The following is a 21,196-nucleotide window of genomic DNA, read 5'->3' as shown; positions in this document are numbered from 1 at the left end:
TTGTTTTGATAATATCGATTCCTAAATATTTTTAACTATTTTGAGTGAAGAATCGTGCGTTTGCGTTAGCAATCGTGTAAGATCGTTACGATTCTGTAACATGTAGAATCGTGTGCGTGAAAGATCGTTCGTGTAACAGGTTTAATCGTGCGTTAATCGTGCGGAATCGTTCGTGTAACGTAATGGTTCGTGTAAGTTGTCAACAATAACGTTGCAGCCACTGTATGTCATAATCAAACGAGTTCTATTAAGTATGAAATACACCAATCTGTTACATCACACACTACATGAACTATACTTATATTCACATTTTCGAACATCATTGAACTTATTTTATTGTATGTACATGAAATTTTGGGGTTTTAGCCATTTACAAAAATACATATACATTATTAAGAAATATCAAAAAGCAACCTAGCTATTAAACTTTTTTTTTCAGAATTTACTCCTGCTCAATCTGTGAATAAAAGTCAACTGATTTTTTTTTTATTAAAACTCAATACCTGGTGTGTATAAATCTGCAACTAATTTTGCTGTACTAAATGTAATTTCTGAATTGGATAGATTAACCCTACACTTAGACATTATACTATTGATGAGAAATTGTTGGTATGGGCTTGAATAGTCTTTTCCTATTTTACAAGATGAATATTGTGAACCAAAATCTATATTTGTGAAACATCTTAAAAGTAAAGCTCCATTAATTTTCCCACCGCCAATTTAGATTGTATTTGTTATTTTACTACAATTAAATTTCATTATATCGAGAAACGCTGTCCACTTTGATTGTGATGACGTTATCGTTTGATGATATTTCTATCAAGTTATGTCAACATTTAATTTCCATATTAGTATTTCCCCATACCCAAATTAAATCAATTGCATTTTCCCCACTGAGTGCGTTATTCATTTTTTTCTTAAATTTGTCTTGAATGTTATTTTCACCTAAAACATCTTTTTACCTTAGAAACTGAAAGTACAAGTTCCATACCTTCTTCCAAGATAAATAACGAAAACAAAATCAGTGAGGAAAATGGTTAATCTAACAAGATTTCGCATATCATTCAAGGTATTTTCAAGTTACTGTAGATCACTAAATTTTCGTGACACCTTATTTTCGGGAGATAGTCATTGCATGTAACTGTTTATTAGCATGACAAAATTTTTTTAACAATTCTGGTTATTGTTCTGTAAAATTGTAAAGAGTACTTATATATGTGCGAGACAGAAATTTTCGCGATCACGTTGTCTCGCTTAGTTTCGCGAAAATAAAGTTCTCGTGAATAAGAAGTGATTTACAGTAGAATAAACCATACCGCTTTGACTCTATAGGATCAAGAAATCCTCTTATGCATTTGCTTCTCACATACCTCAATCAAGAAGCATTAAGATAAGTATAATTTGAAAAGTGGGCAAGGTTAAATTCAGGTTCGAATCCCAACGAAATACTTGGAGACCGGTCCTTCGTATGAGACCGTATAAACCAAGGTCCCGGGTCGCAGTAGGTGCTGGCTCAAAAATGATCCCTCTCTGCTCAATGGGCGCTGAATATAAGTAAAAAATGCAGCTCTCCACCGGCAAGTGGTGGCAGCTCCATATGAGTCAAAAATTCTCGAGAGGGACATTAAACAATATACAATCAATTAATCATACATCGAATTAATTTAATAATCAACTCCCATCAGTACTATCAGTACTTTGATTAATGAATGAAAGTAAGGTGCACCCAAATAAAACATTGACCACCAATTCTCAATATAAGAGCACAAATGCCTATCTGATTTTTTAAAAAATGAAGTTCAAGATAACAATTTTTCTATCAATTACCTTTGAAAGAAAGTATCTGAAGATTTTGTTACAAGTTTTTTTTCATCAAATTTTAATACATGGAATAATGACAAGACGTTGAAGTAGGGGGTGATTTTATTCAGAAATATAGCTGGAAATGTGCGTTACTCTTTCTGCAGTGTCCAAAAAGGTCTACAGAAAAAATGTAGTCATTAAAAATCACATTTGGAATATCTCATCTTAACACCAGCACATCCTACCAACTCTGTCAGCAACATTTTCTCTTGGCATACGAACGTGCGTTTGATTTCTCCTTTAGAAAAATAAAGGTTACGTTTTGATCCAGATGTATAAAAACATTTTTTTATAATACATGCTTTAAATTCTTCTCTCTGTTTTGTTTAGAGCGATCAGTTTGGAATCTTGTCATTTTCTATAGATACTGGAACTTAACATGTACGTGTAGTAAAATTCTATTTCGTAGTTACTGTCTTTTTTATCATATTCCCATGCCGATTTGGAAAACTACATAAACATAATGTACATTTCATGTTTAATTTCTGTTTGATAAAAAGCTTAAAATTCATCTAAAAATTGAATTTTTTTGGCTTTATGTGGTTAGTTGTCAAATGGATCGTAACGATAATTTTGTTTCGCTCGTGGAAACGCAAATTATTGACTAAATTTTAAAAAAAATGTCAGTTAGAAATACGCAAAATGTACGTTACCATACGTAATGTACATTTCAAATATAAAATTCAATTCTCTTCCACAAGCGTACGTTAGACACGCAATATATTGATACTATTTGAACTTGCATATCATAAGAAATGTATCATGCAGGTTTCGTATTCAGAAATAAATATCAGGTATCAAAATTATATTACATAATAATTGACCTTAATATAAAGTTTTTCCTCAGCAGAAACGTTTCTTTTCATTAATTTTGGGATTTAGCCGACTTCCAATCTTTGAAACTTTCCTTTGTGTACACATCAGAGTGTGTGAAAGTATGAGAATACATAAAAATTCGTGCGAGATTCACTTAATTCGAATTTCATGGTAACGTACATTTCAGTCACGTACATTTCGAATGACCACTTTTCATGTAAAAAATAGTTTTTAATTGTGTTAAGCAAAACGTCTTTGCCAGTTTACAGGGTACAAGGGGTTGCTCTCTCAGAGTCGTCTCATATTTTCTACTTAATATATATTCTTAATGGAAGAATATAGTGTAACGTACATTTCTTTATTATCTCTACGTTTGAAAATGTCTTTCATTCCAAAAATATATTTATAAAAGTTGCTCAAATTGTTCAATTTCATGTTACATTATCTAAGTATGAGTAAATAATCCTTTGAAATTTCAAATTTAGCCCATCAATAAATAAAGGAGAAAGAATCTATCAGGTGTATAATCTTTGTGTTCGCTTGTAATGTGGTTGAAATAGAATTCAGCAACAGGGACAATGCACAATAAAAATGATTCATTATCACAAAGAAAATGTATTTGTTGTTATGAAAAGAAATATATATGATACAAGGTTTAACTTATCAGAAAATTTTTACTTGAGAATCAAAACTGCATATCACACAGAGGGGATTCAGCATAATATTTGCTTCGGCGACAGTAACGTACATTTCAAATACGCTACTATATTTGAATTTGGAACTCCTTAAATACCCTTTCAGATCGATATTTATATGAATTCTTATTCATTGTTATATGACTATTTATAATGTTGATTTGAAAATTAAATCAGTGGTATTTCTTCCAAATGAAAATGAGGCGACATTATTTGAGCCCTTATATTGAGAATGGGTGTAATACTAATACATTGTAACATTTTTTTTATCGACATTGAAAAAATAAATTGCAACTATTTGTCATGATACTCTGTAAATTTATTGTTATAAAAATCATATGATAAAAAATTAATATTGATAACTTTACATCAAAATCAATTTAATAAGAGGCCCATGGGCCACATAGCTCACCTGAGCACATGGGCTAGTTAAAAAACATAAATCAGCTCAGTATTGAAAAGTTTACTTGTTACGAAGGGGGATTGAAATTTTTTATTACTATGAGAGTGTCACTATTACAATAATAAAAGCATACATGTATAATTTTGCCATACTTGAAAAGAAGATTTTTAAAGATTTTTCCAACTTTTTACTTGATCTCCCATAGTGACCCCACACTACCCCCCGTTTCCGGGATATTATTTGAATAAATTTAAAATTTCACTAGCAAATGCTTGTCAATTTGACTAAACAAAACTTTTCTGTTCTGGTGAAGATTTTTCCTATACATGATCCTTTTTCACAAGTTTTGCAGAGTTATCAAGCTTTGTCACACGGTGGCCTTGTCGTCGGCCGTCATTAAGGTGCTTGCAGTGTGATAAGAGTGACAGTATGCCCTACCAATATATGGGTGACAAATACATTGTTTTCTTTGTTTTCCAAAGTCGGACATTCTGAGATATGACTGGAAAAGTATGTTGGTAAATAAATCCCACGAAATGATCTACAAGTAAGTTTTTTTTAAAATCTTGTTTTCAATTCCAGTTTGATAGTTCACTGCCTGTAGTTATCCGAAACTTTTTATTTTATGTTTTGTATATAATTTTTATATACCATGTGCTGTTATGCTAAATAAATAAATAAAAATAATTAACAATAACGAATAAATTGTGATGAAACTTAAAAAATTTATTACGATTTACGTGTTTATCATTTTAAAAATATATATATGTCAGTCAAGAAATCTAGATGACCCATGGGCCTTATAGGTCACCGAAGTATCATGTAACAACTTTCCAACAATTGAATTTGGTTCGTGTTTTAAACCAAAAGCCATGAAATTCAAAAGTTTGAAAGAGGCACCATTATTTATCATAACTATACACTTAGCATGCTTATTTTGCTTACTTAATACCCAGAGGTAGATCAGAGTAACTGCAGAGAAATATGCATTTCTGCTTTATAACCACCAGTTGTGCACCCCAACCCACAGGCCACTGACCCTGGGGCCACATATTTCAAAATTTTACCATAAGGCCAAAATAAAATTATAGTTTATTAGGTCTTTCCACCTTTCTGTGGAAAGACCTATTGAAATTGTTCTGTTTATTATTAGGTCTTTCCACCTTTCTGTGGAAAGACCTATTGAAATTGTTCTGTTTATCATTATTAGGTCTTTCCACCTTTCTGTGGAAAGACCTATTGATTTCCTTCTGTTTCTTCTTTTTTATTATTTTTCCGCCGTGTGATTTTTTGTTTCAAGATTTATCGTAAAGATTTTTAGTCGATAAGAATGTACTTCGTAAAAGATTATTGCAGTTCACCCTGCGTAAATGAACCTTGACCCCTTTCAAAGTTATTGCCCCTTTCGCAAGAAATGCTTGTTATCGCTACTCCTCTGAAACCGTAAACCGTAGAGGCATGAAACCTTCACCAATGTCTTTGACTAATTTAGGGGACTCTTCAAACTATTCATTGCGAAAGCATTCGGTGACCCCTTCAATGAGTTATTGCCCCTGAAACTTTTTAAAGTTAACAAATTATTTTTTTTTTTAAACGACAAGTCATAGAGACATGGGACCAACTGCTTACGATTTATTTACCTTTGACCTTAAAATTCATGTAAAGGTCAAAGGTCAAGTGCGTTCCGAAACTGAGAAATTTAGCTCTCTTTATATCTCTTTTGTCTTTTAACATATACTTAATGTCTATGCATCAATAATATGTACTTTTAAAACTGTTTCAAAGGTTTCATACTTGTCCCCTAACAATAACCCCTTTAAAAGTTATTGCCCCTTGTACAAAAAACTTTGTTATCGCTACTCCTCCAAAACCGTAGACCGTAGAGACACCAAACCTTCACATATGTCTTAAGGGTCTAACTTCACTGTATAAGTACAAAAGGATCTGATGACCCTTATATGAGTTATTGCCCTTTAACTTCAGTGTGCTTACTATGAAACCTTATAACTTGAAAACTATAAGAGGTAGAAGCATGGGGTCAATTGCATTGTGACCCTTGACCTTTGACCTTGAATATTTTTTCAAGGTCAAAGGTCAAGGTCATTTTTTTTTTTAAATTTTCACTTTTTCTATCCTTTCAGACAATTTTGGTTTCTTATTCATGTAATTTAATTTTATGAGACAGATAAAAAACAAAATTGAAATTCAAAGAAGGTGGAAAGACTTCTTATTGTTCTGTGAACAATAAGTCTCCTAGTTATTTTCATTATTTTTCCGCCGAATGATTTTTTGTTTCACAAGTTATTGAAGAGATTTATAGTTCATAAGAATGTACTCCTTAAATGATTTTTTGTTTGACCCTGCGTATATGAACTTCGACCCCTTTCAGAGTTATTGCCCCTTTCGCAAAAATGTTTGTTATTGCTAATCCTCCAAAACTGTAAATCGTAGAGGAATGAAACCTTCACCAATGTCTTCGACTAATTAAAAAAACCTTAAATCCTTCATTGCAAAAGTATTCATGACCCCTTCAATGAGTTATTGCCCCTGAAACTTTTCGAATTTTACAAATAATTAAAAATTTTCAAAACGAAAAGTCGTAGAGACATGGGACTAACTGCATAAGATTCATTGCTCTTTGACCTTAAAATTCATGTAAAGGTCAAAGGTTAAGGTCATTCCAAAAATGAGAAATTTGGCTCTTTTTGTATCTCTTTTGTCTTTCAACATATACTTAATGTCTATGCATCATTACTATGTACTTTTAAAACTATTTCAAAGATTTCATTCTTGTCCCCTAACACTAACTCTTTTAAAAGTTATTGCCCCTTGTGCGAAAAACCTATTTTTCGCTACTCCTCCGAAGCTATAGACCGTAGAGTCACCAAATTTTCACAAATGTCTTCAGGGTCTTTACGCCTAACTTCACTGTATAAGTACAAAAGGATCTCATGACCCTTATATGAGTTATTGCCCTTTAACTTCTTTGTACTTACTATTAAACCTTATAACTTGAAAACTATAAGTCATAGAAGCATGGGGTCAATTGCATTATGACCCTTGACCTTTGACCTTGAATATTTTTCAAGGTCAAAGTCAAGGTCTTTCCAATTTTTTCTTTAATTTTATTTTTTCTATGCTTTAAGACAATTCTGGTTTCTTTTTCATGGAATATAATTTTAAGGAGTCAGATATAAATAAATTTGAAATTCAAAGAAGGTGGAAAGACCTCTGATTGTTCTGTGAACAATAAGTCTCCTAGTTTGGAATTGCCTCCCGCCTCATTGAAATGCCCCCTCCTGAAAAAAATTTATTGACCAAAAGTGGGAGGATTTTTTTTTTATTTAATAAATTTTTTTGCCCATTACATGTATCACATGCACCATACAAAACACTGAAATATAGTGTTAGATCTATGTAAAATTAGTTTTTTTTTGTTGATGGTAGATACTTTTTTTAAAAGTCAGAAAATGTATGTACTATTTACTGAGATTTTTATCAACAAGAGATGTTTGTAAAACACTTATGCCCCCCTCCCCCAAATTGGAATTTTTCCAAGTCCAAAAGGGCATAACTCTTTCAAAAATGGCATGATTGTACTCAAAACAGAACTTGACCTAGATAGTCATCTGATAAATCTGTATACTAAATTTCATCTCAGTATGTGCAACAGTTGCAAAGAAAATGAATGGAAACTGCAAATAATTGGAATTTTTCTAAGTCCAAGGGGCATAACTCTGTCAAAAATGGTGTGATTGTACCCAAAACAGAACTTGACCTAGATATTCATGTGATATATCTGTATACTAAATTTCATCTCAGTATGTGCAACAGTTGCAAAGAAAATGAATGGAAACTGCAAATAATTGGAATTTTTCTAAGTCCAAGGGGCATAACTCTGTCAAAAATGGTGTGATTGTACCCAAAACAGAACTTGACCTAGATATTCATGTGATATATCTGTATACTAAATTTCATCTCAGTATGTGCAACAGTTGCAAAGAAAATGAATGGAAACTGCAAATAATTGGAATTTTTCTAAGTCCAAGGGGCATAACTCTGTCAAAAATGGTGTGATTGTACCCAAAACAGAACTTGACCTAGATATTCATGTGATATATCTGAATACCAAATTTCATTTCAGTATGTACAACAGTTGCAAAAAAAATGAACGGAAACTGCAAATAATTGGAATTTTTCTAAGTCCAAGGGGCATAACTCTGTCAAAAATGGTGCGATAGTACCCAAAACAAAACTTGACCTAGATTTTCATGTGATATATCTGTATACCAAATTTCATTTCGGTATAAGCAAGGGTTGCGATGAAAATGAACGGAAACTAAGTGGACCAACAGACTTCCTTCTTCGAAGAGGGGCATAAAAATTTAAAATTTATCTTCAATTTATTAAAAAAAATAACAATTTCCTTCCCTCCCTCCTGTATCTGAAACCCTTCAGGCGGCAATTCCAAACGAACAATTTTTTAAGGATGGCCTAAGTTTTAAATTTTATTTCATCATAAATGGTTGATAAGAACCAAAGAGCAGATTTCAAAGCATTACTTTATTTTCAGACTATGTAAACCTCCCCCCCACGCGTCCGCAGAACCCCTAACGCATGGGCCCTGAAATGAACCATTTTGGAAGAGGCATCTTTCTTCATCATAAATATGTACCTAGATCATTGGCATATTACCCAGGAGCAAAGGAAATTTTAAAGAATTTCCAAAGAATTCATTCATTTTCACAAGAGGCCCACAAGCCTTAAATGGTCACTTGAGTATCATGTTACAACTTTCCAACAATTGAATTTGGTTCGTATTTTAAACCAAAAGCCATGAAATTCACAATTTTGAAAGAGGCACCATTATTCATCATAACTATACACTTAGAATGCTTACTTTTAACTTAATACCCAGAGGAAGATCAGAGTAACAAAGAGAAAATGCACTTTCCACTTTATAACCAGTGGAGAAGAAGATTTTTAAAAGATTTTCCCTATATATTCCTATGTAAAACTTTGATCAGCCATTGTGCCCCCACCCTACCCCAGGAGTCACGATTTGAACTAGCTGCAATAATGTAGCTCTCTCCGATTTTTTTTTATCTGATGTTTTCTGGAGAGGGCTACAATTCCACAGCATCTCCGTAATGGTGCAAAAATATTTTTTAAATATGGGCGACTGCAGGAAGAATAAATTGTTTTTACATTCAACTTACTTGTAATAAGACAAATTTTTTATTCACTGTCGACATCATAGCCTGTTAAATGCGAAAACCATGTAAAGTAAGTCTGTGTGCCTTACTCATCAGCCATGACAGTTCACGCGTGACGTACTGAGACTTGCGCTTGATATTTAGAATAACTCAATAAAGCAAATGTTGATGTTTATAAATAATTATGATGAATAATAACACTAAACATCAATAAATAATATCATTCCATGTGTTATTTTTTTGTGATATTTACGCTTAAAATAAGACAATCCCAAAGAAATCTGCTCCCTATAGATCCTTAATCTCATTGGCTGTCCCAGAATAAAATCTGTCAAGGTTAGTAAACATGGCGGATAAATTTAAGTTGTGATGTTGACATACACGAAAAATACGGATATATGGATTGTTCTGTATATTTATTTATGTCTGGGATAACTACATTTTGGAAGTCCAGGTAAGACATATTAATAAAATAGCCGTTTACTGATAATTTGCAGCTGAAATCCGTGCGGGAGTGAATCGCTGCCGCATTGCCCCATTACGGAGGTCCTAAGGAGTTGTAGCCCTCTCCCCCCCCCAAAAAAAAAAAATGGGAGAAGGCTACATTATTGCAGCTAGATTTGAACAAACTTGAATCTACACTACCTGGGAATGCTTCCACACAAGTTTTTTCTTTCCTGGCCAAGTGGTCTGGAGAAGAAGATTTTTAAAAGCCTTCATTTTTCATTAATTCATAATTATGATAAATTATCTTCCCTTGAAAGAGAGCTTGGTCCTTCATTTGAACAAACTTGAATTCCCTTCACCTAAGGATACTTTGTGGCAAGTTTGGTTGAAATTGGCCTAGTGGTTATTGAGAAGACGACGAAAATGTGAAAAGTTAATGACGACAACAATGAGGACAACGACAACGACAGAGAACAGACAAATTTTGATCAGAAAAGCTCACTTGAGCCTTCGGCTCAGGTGAGCTAAAATACATCTACAGTATATTAATGAAAGTTAAACAGATTGATATCAGAAATTTTTCCATTGCGCATGCTAACTTATCCTTAGTTTCCTTTCTGAAACTGAACTGTATTCAATTCGTGGAACAGTAAGTTCACAGATGTTTCCATCAAACTCAAGATTTAACTGGCCCCTAATAAGTTTTTCTTACTTCTTTCCTTACTGTCTGCACTGCACAATCCCAAGTTCCTTTATAGAGTGGTGCTTGTCCAGGCTTTGTATGAGGCATTGTCTGTAGTCGAACCTGTAAGTAAATTTAAGGAAAATTGATTAATCTAAATCAAAAGGCCAATGGGCCACAATGCTCACCTGAACAACTTTGGCCATGCAGATAGTGATCCTGGAGATTAAGACTTTTAAAGACTTTTTCTATGATCAATAGAGCCCCGACCTAACACTAGAAACCCCAACCCAGGGGCCATAAAATTCACAATTTTGGAAGAAGCACTCTTTCTCATCATAACTATATACTTAGTTAGTTTGTTTAATACCCAAGAGCAAAGAAAAAGATTTTTAAATAATTAATGTATTTTCACTATAAAATCACCCCCCCCCCCCACTTTCACCAAAATCCCTGACCCAGGGGCCATGCAATTCACAAATTTGGTTGAGGCACTCTTGTTAATAACTATGTAGTAGATTGATTTATTTAATACCAAGGAGCAGAGGAGGATGACTTTTGAAGAATTGATGCATTTTCACTATATAATCAATAGAACCCTGCGTCAACCCCCAACCCAGGGGTCATAAATTTCACGATTTTTGAAGGAGAACTCTTGCTCATCATAACTATATTCTTAGTTAGTTTGTTTAATAACCAGGAGCAAGGAAGAAGATTTTTAACGAATTAATGTATTTTTACTATATAATCAAAAAATTAGTTCAGTGGTTCAGAGAAGAAGCTAAAAATGTTCAAAAGTTTTCAACCAACGAACGACGACGGACGAAAACAGATAGCAATACATGTAGGTCACCTGAATTTACTCATGTGACCTAAAAATTAAAATTAAATGGTGAAAGACTTATGTCATCCCGATCCCAATAGTACTTCAATAAAATTATTTTTAGTATTCAATGCTGGACTTGTTTTATCACTTTCTTCTATGGTTCTGAATTAATTAAATTTTCTTTTTAAATTCAATATGCTATGAAATAACTTAATATTTTTTATGGTGGTTTAATTATATCCCCTGATTAAAAAGCAATCGGTAATCAGTATGTCTGTCTGTCTGTATATCTGTCTAGCTGTTTGTCCGTCCATCCATCTGTTACACTTTGGGGTACCCATCTCTTATCCAAAACTCCTCTCATACCACTAAATGAAATTTGATGAAACTTTCACAGAATCTTTATTATATATTGCCTATTTTACTTTTTGATCCGACACATATTTTGGGTTTCCCACAGTAAAACATGGACACTGACATTATATTCATATGGGAGGTGGGGGATATCATTCAGTGAGCTCATTGCTCACAGTACCTCTAGTTTTTGTTGTTTTCAAGGTATGGAGAGACTCATGAATTTATGACCACCACAAATTCATACAGACTGTCTCAAGATATACACACAATTACATGAATACAAGGGCTGTACTAGAAAAAGGTGAACTTTTTAAATATTTCAAATATTATTTAACCAAAAAAATGCTTTGCATGCAGTTGGAAAATGGTCTTTTTGTACTTTGACAAAATATAATAGGCCTGTGATGTCATTTGCGCATAAAAACTGCATATAAACAGAGTTAAATATAGATGGTCATCGCACAACAATTTTTTTACTTAAAATTGCATTGTCAATGATGTTTCCTTTGTTATCATGTTATACCAAAATACATGTATAATGTCACAATATTTACTATATAAATTATACTCTATAATTTGGTGGACTCATGTTTGAAAATTCATTTATTTGACATCATTAATGATTAATATATAGGGCTGTGTATTGAGCCAAAAATTTCGATACGATACGATACAATATTTTTTAAAGCGATATGCGATATATTGGATTCTAAAACAAGTCCATCAGAAAAGGCTTCTAAATCATTTTAATGCATGAATTTCATAACAATTAAGCGTTTTATTACCCATTTTGAAGATCTTGCCTCATTGTCAGTAAAAATTACACCTCAAATTGAAACTTTTAATGACAGTAAAATCAACGTGTTCAAATTAAATTCTCTTCGTATTTTGTAATGAAAAAAAAAACTTTTTATTTCCTTACAAATTATACAATTATTGAATAGTTTTAATTCAAAAAAGTGAAATATAATATTTGGTGATTGAAATTCCCATCCTTTTAACAGAATTAGAAGAAAAATTCTCTGTCCGATATGTATTGGAAGTTATTTTTCGATACAATATTTTTCTTGAATATCGATACCTATCAATATATCGATATATTGATACAGCCCTATTAATATATGATGAAAATTGTACCAAAGCATTTTAAATTAGACAATGTCAAAAATGGTGATGGGTGGACTGGTAATGTGGAGCACCAAATTATCAAGCAGCACTATGTTGAGCAAGGATATGACATATGTACACAGGGAAAAGAGATAATGAAAAGTATTGGTAGGAGTTTTATCTCTAGTTGAAGGGGTTGAGGTTAAATTGACTGGTTATCCAATAGAAGAAAATAGAATTCTAAAATGAAGATGGAATGAAAAGACAGCAGCAGGACCTCATAGGCCTACGTAAAGACCGCTTTTAATTCGATAAAGTTATGATCAGTATTGTGAAATTGTTTATTAAAAGAATTAACTCCACAATCTTTTGGTTACACCAGTATTTGAGATTTATAACTTGGTAACTAAAAGAAAATTAAAAACAGTGCCAAATTTATGTTGAAATGAATTTTATTAGAAACATACTGTAAATCACTTTTCATTCGCGAGAACTTTAATTTCACGTAATTACGTGAGACAGTGTACTTGCGAAAATTTAATTCTCGCGTATAATAGTATTTCTTAGGATTATATACAGCAATAACCACAATTCGTGAAAATTTTGTCTCGCTTATGAAGAAGCAATGCCTATCTCGTGAAAAATAAGGTGTCGTGAAAATTTAGTGATCTACAGTAGCTTCCTGAACAAATTCACAAATGCTACTTAACTATGTTTTGATGTTGTCAGTGTTGTGCCAACAGCTTAGTTGTTGAATTTGTTTATTTATTGTTGTATTATTGTTGTAATATTATTGTGCACCCCACCCCACAGGAACCACTGACCCTGTGGCCACCTATTTCAAAATTTTGGAAATTTTATTATAAGTTTTATTTCATCATAAATGTTTTTTTTTTTTTTTAAATCTTTTATTGCACAATTTTGAACAATTCCCATTTACAATTCAGGGGCGTCGGCAAAGGGGCGGCAGGGGCGGCGGTCGCCGCCCCAATAATTTTGCAAAAAAAACCCAAAAAAAATGTGAGATTGTTTTTCTTTTTAAAATGATTTTTTTAAACGGCGAAATCTGCTCATTGGAGCGGCGAGTATAACGGCATTCTGCATGTTCTGTGGTCAATGGAGCGGCAAAGTGTGTACAAGCTATTGTTTACACAGACGTCAAAACGGGATATACATGCATGTCTATATATACCTGTACCTGGCGTGTGTACACAATTAACAGGGTAGTCATTATGATTGCTGTAAGTGCGGGTTTGCTACAAATTGTTCATTGTCCAATTAATTGGTCGATCGATATTTGGAAGCTTTGATGATTCAACATGATTGCAAGTCATTAAACAATTATCGAAAATACTACAACGTATGAGCATATTAATTAAAGGGGGAAAACTGAAAATTAGTTAAAATCACTGTCTAAAACAACTTGAGATGATTTTTTTAATATTATTACACTTATTCTACATTTCCATTTCAAAAATGGCCGGATTAAATAGTATTAATCAACCTGTTAATTTTAAATTTCCTAAGCGTTCTTTCGGCAAGAAGAATCCAGAACTGCGTTCATTCAACCCCACTTGGTTTAAACAATACGCATGGTTACATTATGACGAAGTAAGTACATTAAAAGATATATATTTTTTATCTTTTCAATGATATTTTGAAAGGATACAAATTTTTATATATTGATTTTGTTGAATTCATTGGTTAATGTACAATGATTACACTTTAAAAGAGAAAAAAAGTTTTTTTTTAAAAAAAATAATATATTGAAATTAAATTTGTTCTTATTTTCAGGCAAAAGATCTGGCTTTCTGTTTCACCTGCATGGTTGCTGCAAAAGAGGGCAAGATTTCCAACTCCAAGGCCGACGGCAGTTTTATTTCCACGGGATTCTGTAATTGGAAGGATGCCACTTCTAAATTCCGGAAACATCAAGATTCCGACTGCCATAAAGAAGCCGTGGAGAGAAAAGTGAAACTACCGCGAGAAACAAAAGACATTGGTGAAGTTCTCTCAGCCGCCCACTCAGAGGAGAAAACACACAACAGACAGCAGCTGCTTACCATTCTTCGCAACATCAGGTTTCTTGCTAGACAATGATTACCACTCCGTGGCCACGACAATGATCAAAGCAACTTTCTACAGCTTCTGAAGCTCCATGGTGAATCGGATCCATCAATCCTCAAGTGGCTGGAAAGGAAACAAGACAAATTTACATCAGCAGATATCCAGAACGAGATGCTACAAGTGATGGCCTTAAAGATACTGCGTGACGTCGCTTCTAACATCAGGGAGAACGGCTATTTCTCCATCATGGTAGATGAGACAACAGACCAGTCAAATCGTGAACAAGTTGTGATTGTGATTCGTCATGTTGACAGTAACCTGGATGTGCACGAAGAGTTTATCGGACTGTGTATGGTGCCATCTATCGACGCTGCAACACTAACTAATGTGATTCTGGATGCATTGGTGAGGATGAACATTTCCTTGAGTAAGTGCCGTGGACAGTGCTATGATGGAGCCAGCAATATGTCCGGAGCCAAAAAGGGTGTGGCTGCTAACATCACCAGCAAAGAGACTAGGGCTATCTACACGCACTGTTATGGACATGCGCTCAACTTGGCAGTTGGTGATACAGTGAAAAAATCAAAGGTGATGCGCGATTCCTTGGATACTGTGTTTGAAATGTCCAAACTTGTAAAGTATTCGCCCAGGAGGGATACCATACTGGAACAGCTAAAGCGTGAGATGGCACCTGATACGCCGGGATTCCGTGTGCTATGCCCTACTCGATGGACTGTTAGAGCTGCCAGTTTGAAAAGCGTTCTGGAAAACTACTCTGTCCTTCAGTCTTTATGGGAGACCTGCTATGAGTGCACAAAGGATCCAGAAGCCCGTTCCAGGATCATCGGCGTAAAAACTCAGATGCAAAGTTTTGACTTTCTCTTTGGATTGTCCCTTGGATACGAGATTCTACGTCACACAGACAATCTTAGCCGAACACTTCAGAAGAAAGACCTGTCAGCTGCCGAGGGCCAACACTTGACAGACCTTTCCCTGACATCACTAAGTGCAATGCGAAAGGAAGAGTCCTTCGACTCATTCTGGGAATCACTTAATGGAAAACTTGATGAACTGGACGTCAGTGAGCCCACATTGCCACGGCGAAGAAAAATGCCCAAGCGATTTGAAACCGGAAAGGCCCCTCCAGAATTCGCCACATCAGAAAAAGACCTCTACAGACAACAGTACTTCGAAGCTCTGGATCTTGTGGTGAACTGTGTCAAAGACCGTTTTGATCAGCCAGGCTATCAAGTGTATCGCCATCTAGAAGACGTTCTTCTGAAGTCTGTGCGTGGCGACAAGACATACAAAGAAGATTTGGACTTTGTCTTAAAGTTCTATGGAGATGATCTGGACAAGACCTCTCTTTCTTCACAGCTGGATACATTTACAACGCTCGCACGAAACAACTTAAATGATTCCTCAACTGTGTCCGTTTCCTTTTTGGTGACCTTAGTGTCTCAGATGTCTCCAGCTTCCAGATGCCTATTCTCCGAGATTGTGACTCTACTGAGACTTATTTTAGTGATGCCAGCCACTAACGCTACAAGTGAGCGAACATTTTCTGCTTTGCATCGAATAAAGACTTATCTTCGTGCCACTATGTCCCAGGAAAGGCTGAATCATTTGATGATCCTGCACACGCACAGGGAGGCTACAGATGCGTTGAACATTTTGGCAGTTGCTAACGACTTTGTGTCAGCACGGGATGGACGGAGCTTCATTTTTGGACGCTTTTAAAGTGTAGTGACATTGTGTATTACTTAATGAACAGATTTCATTTATGTAGTGTTTATTAGTGCTTATTAATTGATTATTTTAAAGATAAGTATATATGCATCTCAAAATAATATTTATTCAACTGTGCTTCTCACATGTGCTTATGACATGACGTAAATAAAATCATATAAAACGATTTTGTTTTTTTAATCAGGTGGAGTCTTTGAAACATTGACAGAATGGGAAAATATATCAATATACTGGTAGAAATTTGAATTTAAGTAAAAACACGTCAGTTAACCCCCCCCCCCTTTTTCAATCTAGTTCGCCTCCCCAATGTCAAATACTTGCCGACGCCCCTGCAATTGCCAGTTAACTTGGGTATTTAGGATAACCAGCAGCATTAAAAAAAATACAAGAGGCCCATGGGCCACATCGCTCACCTGAGCACTAAGGGTAGGAAAAAGTAGAAAATGGTTTTTTATTGTAAAGTTTAAATCCAAAAGTAGTCCCATGATCAATCATGGATTTGCTACTTTTTAGAAAATGATTTTTAAAGAATTTTCCTATATATGATCTTTGAAAACTTTGGTCGGCCATTTTGGCCCCGCCCTAGCCCCGGGGGTCATGATTTGAACAAACTTGAATCTACACTACCTGAGCATGTTTCCATATAAATATGATGAATTATAGCTCTGTCATTCTTGAGAAGAAGATTTTTAAAGAATTTTCCTATATATTTCTATGTAAAACTTTGGTTGGCCATTTTGGCCCCGCCCTAGCCCCGGGGGTCATGATTTGAACAAATTTGAATTTACACTACCTGAGCATGCTTCCATATAAATATGATGAATTATGGCTTTGTCATTCTTGAGAAGAAGATTTTTAAAGAATTTTCCTATATATTTCTATGTAAAACTTTGGTCGGCCATTTTGGCCCCGCCCTAGCCCCGGGGGTCATGATTTGAACAAACTTGAATCTACACTACCTGAGGATGCTTCCATATAAATATGATCAATTATGGCTTTGTCATTCTTGAGAAGAAGATTTTCAAAGAATTTTCCTATATATTTCTATGTAAAACTTTGGTCGGCCATTTTGGCCCCGCCCTAGCCCCGGGGGTCATGATTTGAACAAACTTGAATCTACACTACCTGAGCATGCTTCCATATAAATATGATGAATTATGGCTTTGTCATTCTTGAGAAGAAGATTTTTAAAGAATTTTCCTATATATTTCTATGTAAAACTTTGGTCGGCCATTTTGGCCCCGCCCTAGCCCCAGGGGTCATGATTTGAACAAATTTGAATCTACACTACCTGAGCATGCTTCCATATAAATATGATGAATTATGGCTTTGTCATTCTTGAGAAGAAGACTTTTAAAGAATTTTCCTATATATTTCTATGTAAAACTTTGGTTGGCCATTTTGGCCCCGCCCTAGCCCCGGGGGTCATGATTTGAACAAATTTGAATCTACACTACCTGAGCATGCTTCCATATAAATATGATGAATTATGGCTTTGTCATTCTTGAGAAGAAGATTTTTAAAGAATTTTCCTATATATTTCTATGTAAAACTTTGGTCGGCCATTTTGGCCCCGCCCTACCCCCGGGGGTCATGGTTTGAACAAACTTGAATCTACACTACTTGAGCATGCTTCAATATATATATACGATGAATTATGGCTTTGTCATTCTTGAGAAGAAGATTTTTAAAGAAATTTCCTATATATTTCTATGTAAAACTTTGGTTGGCCATTTTGGCCCCGCCCTAGCCCCGGGGGTCATGATTTGAACAAACTTGAATCTACACTACCTGAGCATGCTTCCATATAAATATGATGAATTATGGCTTTGTCATTCTTGAGAAGAAGATTTTTAAAGAATTTTCCTATATATTTCTATGTAAAACTTTGATTCCCCATTGTGGCCCTGCCCTATCCCCAGGGGTCATGGTTTGAACAAACTTGAATCTACACTACTTGAGCATGCTTCAATATATATATATGATGAATTATGGCTTTGTCATTCTTGAGGAGAAGATTTTTAAAGAAATTTCCTATATATTTCTATGTAAAACTTTGGTCGGCCATTTTGGCCCCGCCCTACCCCCGGGGGTCATGGTTTGAACAACTTGAATCTACACTACCTGAGCATGCTTCCATATAAATATGATGAATTATGGCTTTGTCATTCTTGAGAAGATTTTTAAAGAATTTTCCTATATATTTCTATGTAAAACTTTGGTCGGCCATTTTGGCCCCGCCCTAGCCCCGGGGGTCATGATTTGAACAAACTTGAATCTACACTACCTGAGGATGTTTCTCCGTAAGTTTCATCTTTCCTGGCACAGTAGTTCTTGAGAGGAAGATTTTTCAAATATGCCACCAAATTTTCATTTATTCCCAATTATCTCCCCTTGAATGAGGGTGTGACCCTTCATTTGAACAAACTTGAATCCCCTTCACCCAAGGATACTTTGTGGCAAGTTTGGTTGAAATTGGCCCAGCAGTTCTTGAGAAGAAGTCGAAAATGTGAAAAGTTTACAGACAGACAGACGGACAGACGAACGGACGCCGGACAAAATGTGATCAGAAAAGCTCACTTGAGCTTTCAGCTCAGGCGAGCTAATAACAAAATATAAGTTTATAAAAACAAATTTGTTAAAAGTTTAACTGGGTCTTTAAACATGAATGTTTTTGACAATTTTAACATGGAATCTATATCTTTATCTAATGAACCTCTGATTCTTCTCTCTAACAAGGACTTCTCTTGTATAATATTTTCTATTTTTTCTTCTCTTCTTTTCATTTTAAATTAATATACTGAAAGGAGAAAGAAATGCAGGGTAAATTTTGAAGTGGATTAAATTAATTTTTCTTTTAATTTTTTTCAGCATTCCTATCTACATTCTAAAATCATTTTTCAAAACGATTCAACCAAAATCCCATTTGACTTTGTCTAATAATTCATGAGTTATTGAAGCTCATATAACGATACCTCCCCCCATCCCCCAAGTGAAAATCAAAAACTGATTTACTCTCATTATCTTGAATGTCTCTCCCACGCATCTGTCACAGCCTTGATTCTCCTTTACATGGAATTCATCAGAGTGTTTATCTTTCAAACCCTGACTATACTGGGCATGGGTAACTACACCAAACAAGAGGCCCAGGGGCCACAGCGCTCACCCGAGCACATCAGCTAGGAAAAAAACACATATCAGATCAGAACTGAAAGTTAACTTAAGTTGGGGGGGGGGGCTTGAATTTTAACCCCCAAGGGGATCATAATTTGAACAAACTAGAATCTACATTACCTGAGGATGATTCCATATATTACTAATCATGGCTTTGAAGTACTTGAAAAGAAGATTTAAAAAGGTTTCCCTATATATATCTATGTAGACTTTGGTCGGCTATTTTGGCCACACCCTTACCCCGGGGTCATGATTTGAACAAACTTGAATCTACACTACCTGAGGATAATTTCACATGAGTTTCATCTTTCCTGTTTCAATGGTTCTTGAGAAGAAGATTTTTTAAGATTTTTCATATATTTTTCCTATATAAAACTTTGATCAGCCATTTTGGCCCCGCCCTACCCCCGGGGGTCATGACTTGAACAAACTTAAATTAACATTACCTGAGGATGATTCCACATGAGTTTCATCTTTCCTGACCCAGTGGTTCTTGAGAAGAAGATTTTTAAAGAATTTTCCTATATATTCCTATGAAAAACTATGATCGGCCATTTTGGCCCCGCCCTACCCCCGGGGGTCATGACTTGAACAAACTTAAATCATCATTACCTGAGGATGATTCCACATGAGTAATATCTTTCCTGGCCCAGTGGTTCTTGAGAAGAAGATTTTTAAAGATTTTCCCTATATATTCCTATGTAAAACTTTGATCGGCCATTTTGGCCCCGCCCTACCCCAAGGGGTCATGACTTGAACAAACTTGAATCTACACTACCTGAGGATGATTCCACATAAGTTTCATCTTTCCTGACCCAGTGGTTCTTGAGAAGAAGATTTTTAAAGATTTTCCCTATATATTCCTATGTAAAACTTTGATCGGCCATTTTGGCCCCGCCCTACCCCCGGGGGTCATGACTTGAACAAACTTGAATCTACACTACCTGAGGATGATTCCACATGAGTTTCATCTTTCCTGGCCCAGTGGTTCTTAAGAAGAAGATTTTTAAAAAATGCCAATAATTTTTCTCTAATTCATGATTATCTCCCCTTTGAAAAGGGCATGGCCCTTCATTTGAACAAACTTGAATCCCCTTTACCCAAGGATACTTTGTACCAAGTTTGGTTTAAATTGGCCCAGTGGTTTTGAGAAGAAGATGAAAATGTGAAAAGTTTACAACGACGACAACGACGACGACAACGACGACAACAACGACAACAGACAACGGACAAATTGTGATCAGAAAAGCTCACTTGAGCCTTTGGCTCAGGTGAGCTAAAAATTAAACAACGCGTGCATGCGCCAGTGAGAGGAACACAACAGTAAGTTGACTGGCTCAAAAAACCAAATCGTTGAATTTTTCTCTTTCATTTTTTGTGTGAATGTAATGATTATAATACTATATTGTATAAGTGGCAGTTTTTGTGGTAGTAAGGTGACGATTTCAGAGATAGCAGGATGAATAAACCGCTTGTATTATGACTCTGTTTCATGTTAACGTCATCATCACGGTTGATTGAAAACAATTCCAGGCCTTCTCTGAAATCGGGTAATAAGTTTTATGGGGGAAAATTTACAAGAAACCGCTTAGCTAACTGTTGTTGCCATTTTCATTAAATAGGCAATTCAAAAACCAGACCCCACGGTATTTCCATAAACTGTACCAAGATGGCAAGAAATTCATATTGTCTTTAAATCTTAAAAAACAATGTGTATACCTCAGGTGCATCAAATGGAGCAACAAGATTTGTTGACAAACTCGGCATCATCAAATTGCACGTATTTTGGACTTT

At 34.9% G+C, this 21,196-nt stretch overlaps 1 protein-coding gene across 2 annotated transcripts in view; it reads right to left on the bottom strand.

Moving 5' to 3' along the window:
* The window catches only part of LOC134280031 (mitochondrial carnitine/acylcarnitine carrier protein-like), a 172,479-nt gene that overhangs the window by 123,868 nt on the left and 27,415 nt on the right, over positions 1 to 21,196 (bottom strand). For both annotated transcript variants that reach the window (XM_062762462.1, XM_062762463.1), the window contains exon 2: positions 10,153 to 10,245. In XM_062762462.1, the coding sequence (XP_062618446.1) occupies positions 10,153 to 10,245 (93 nt within the window). The remainder of the gene's footprint in view (positions 1 to 10,152; positions 10,246 to 21,196) is intronic.

Source organism: Saccostrea cucullata, unplaced genomic scaffold (genome assembly GCF_032062105.1).
Source record: "Saccostrea cucullata isolate Sc308-1 unplaced genomic scaffold, CSIRO_AGI_Scuc_v1 ctg1725, whole genome shotgun sequence".
Taxonomy (NCBI): domain Eukaryota; kingdom Metazoa; phylum Mollusca; class Bivalvia; order Ostreida; family Ostreidae; genus Saccostrea; species Saccostrea cuccullata.
This window is presented reverse-complemented; position numbering and strand designations above follow the sequence as displayed.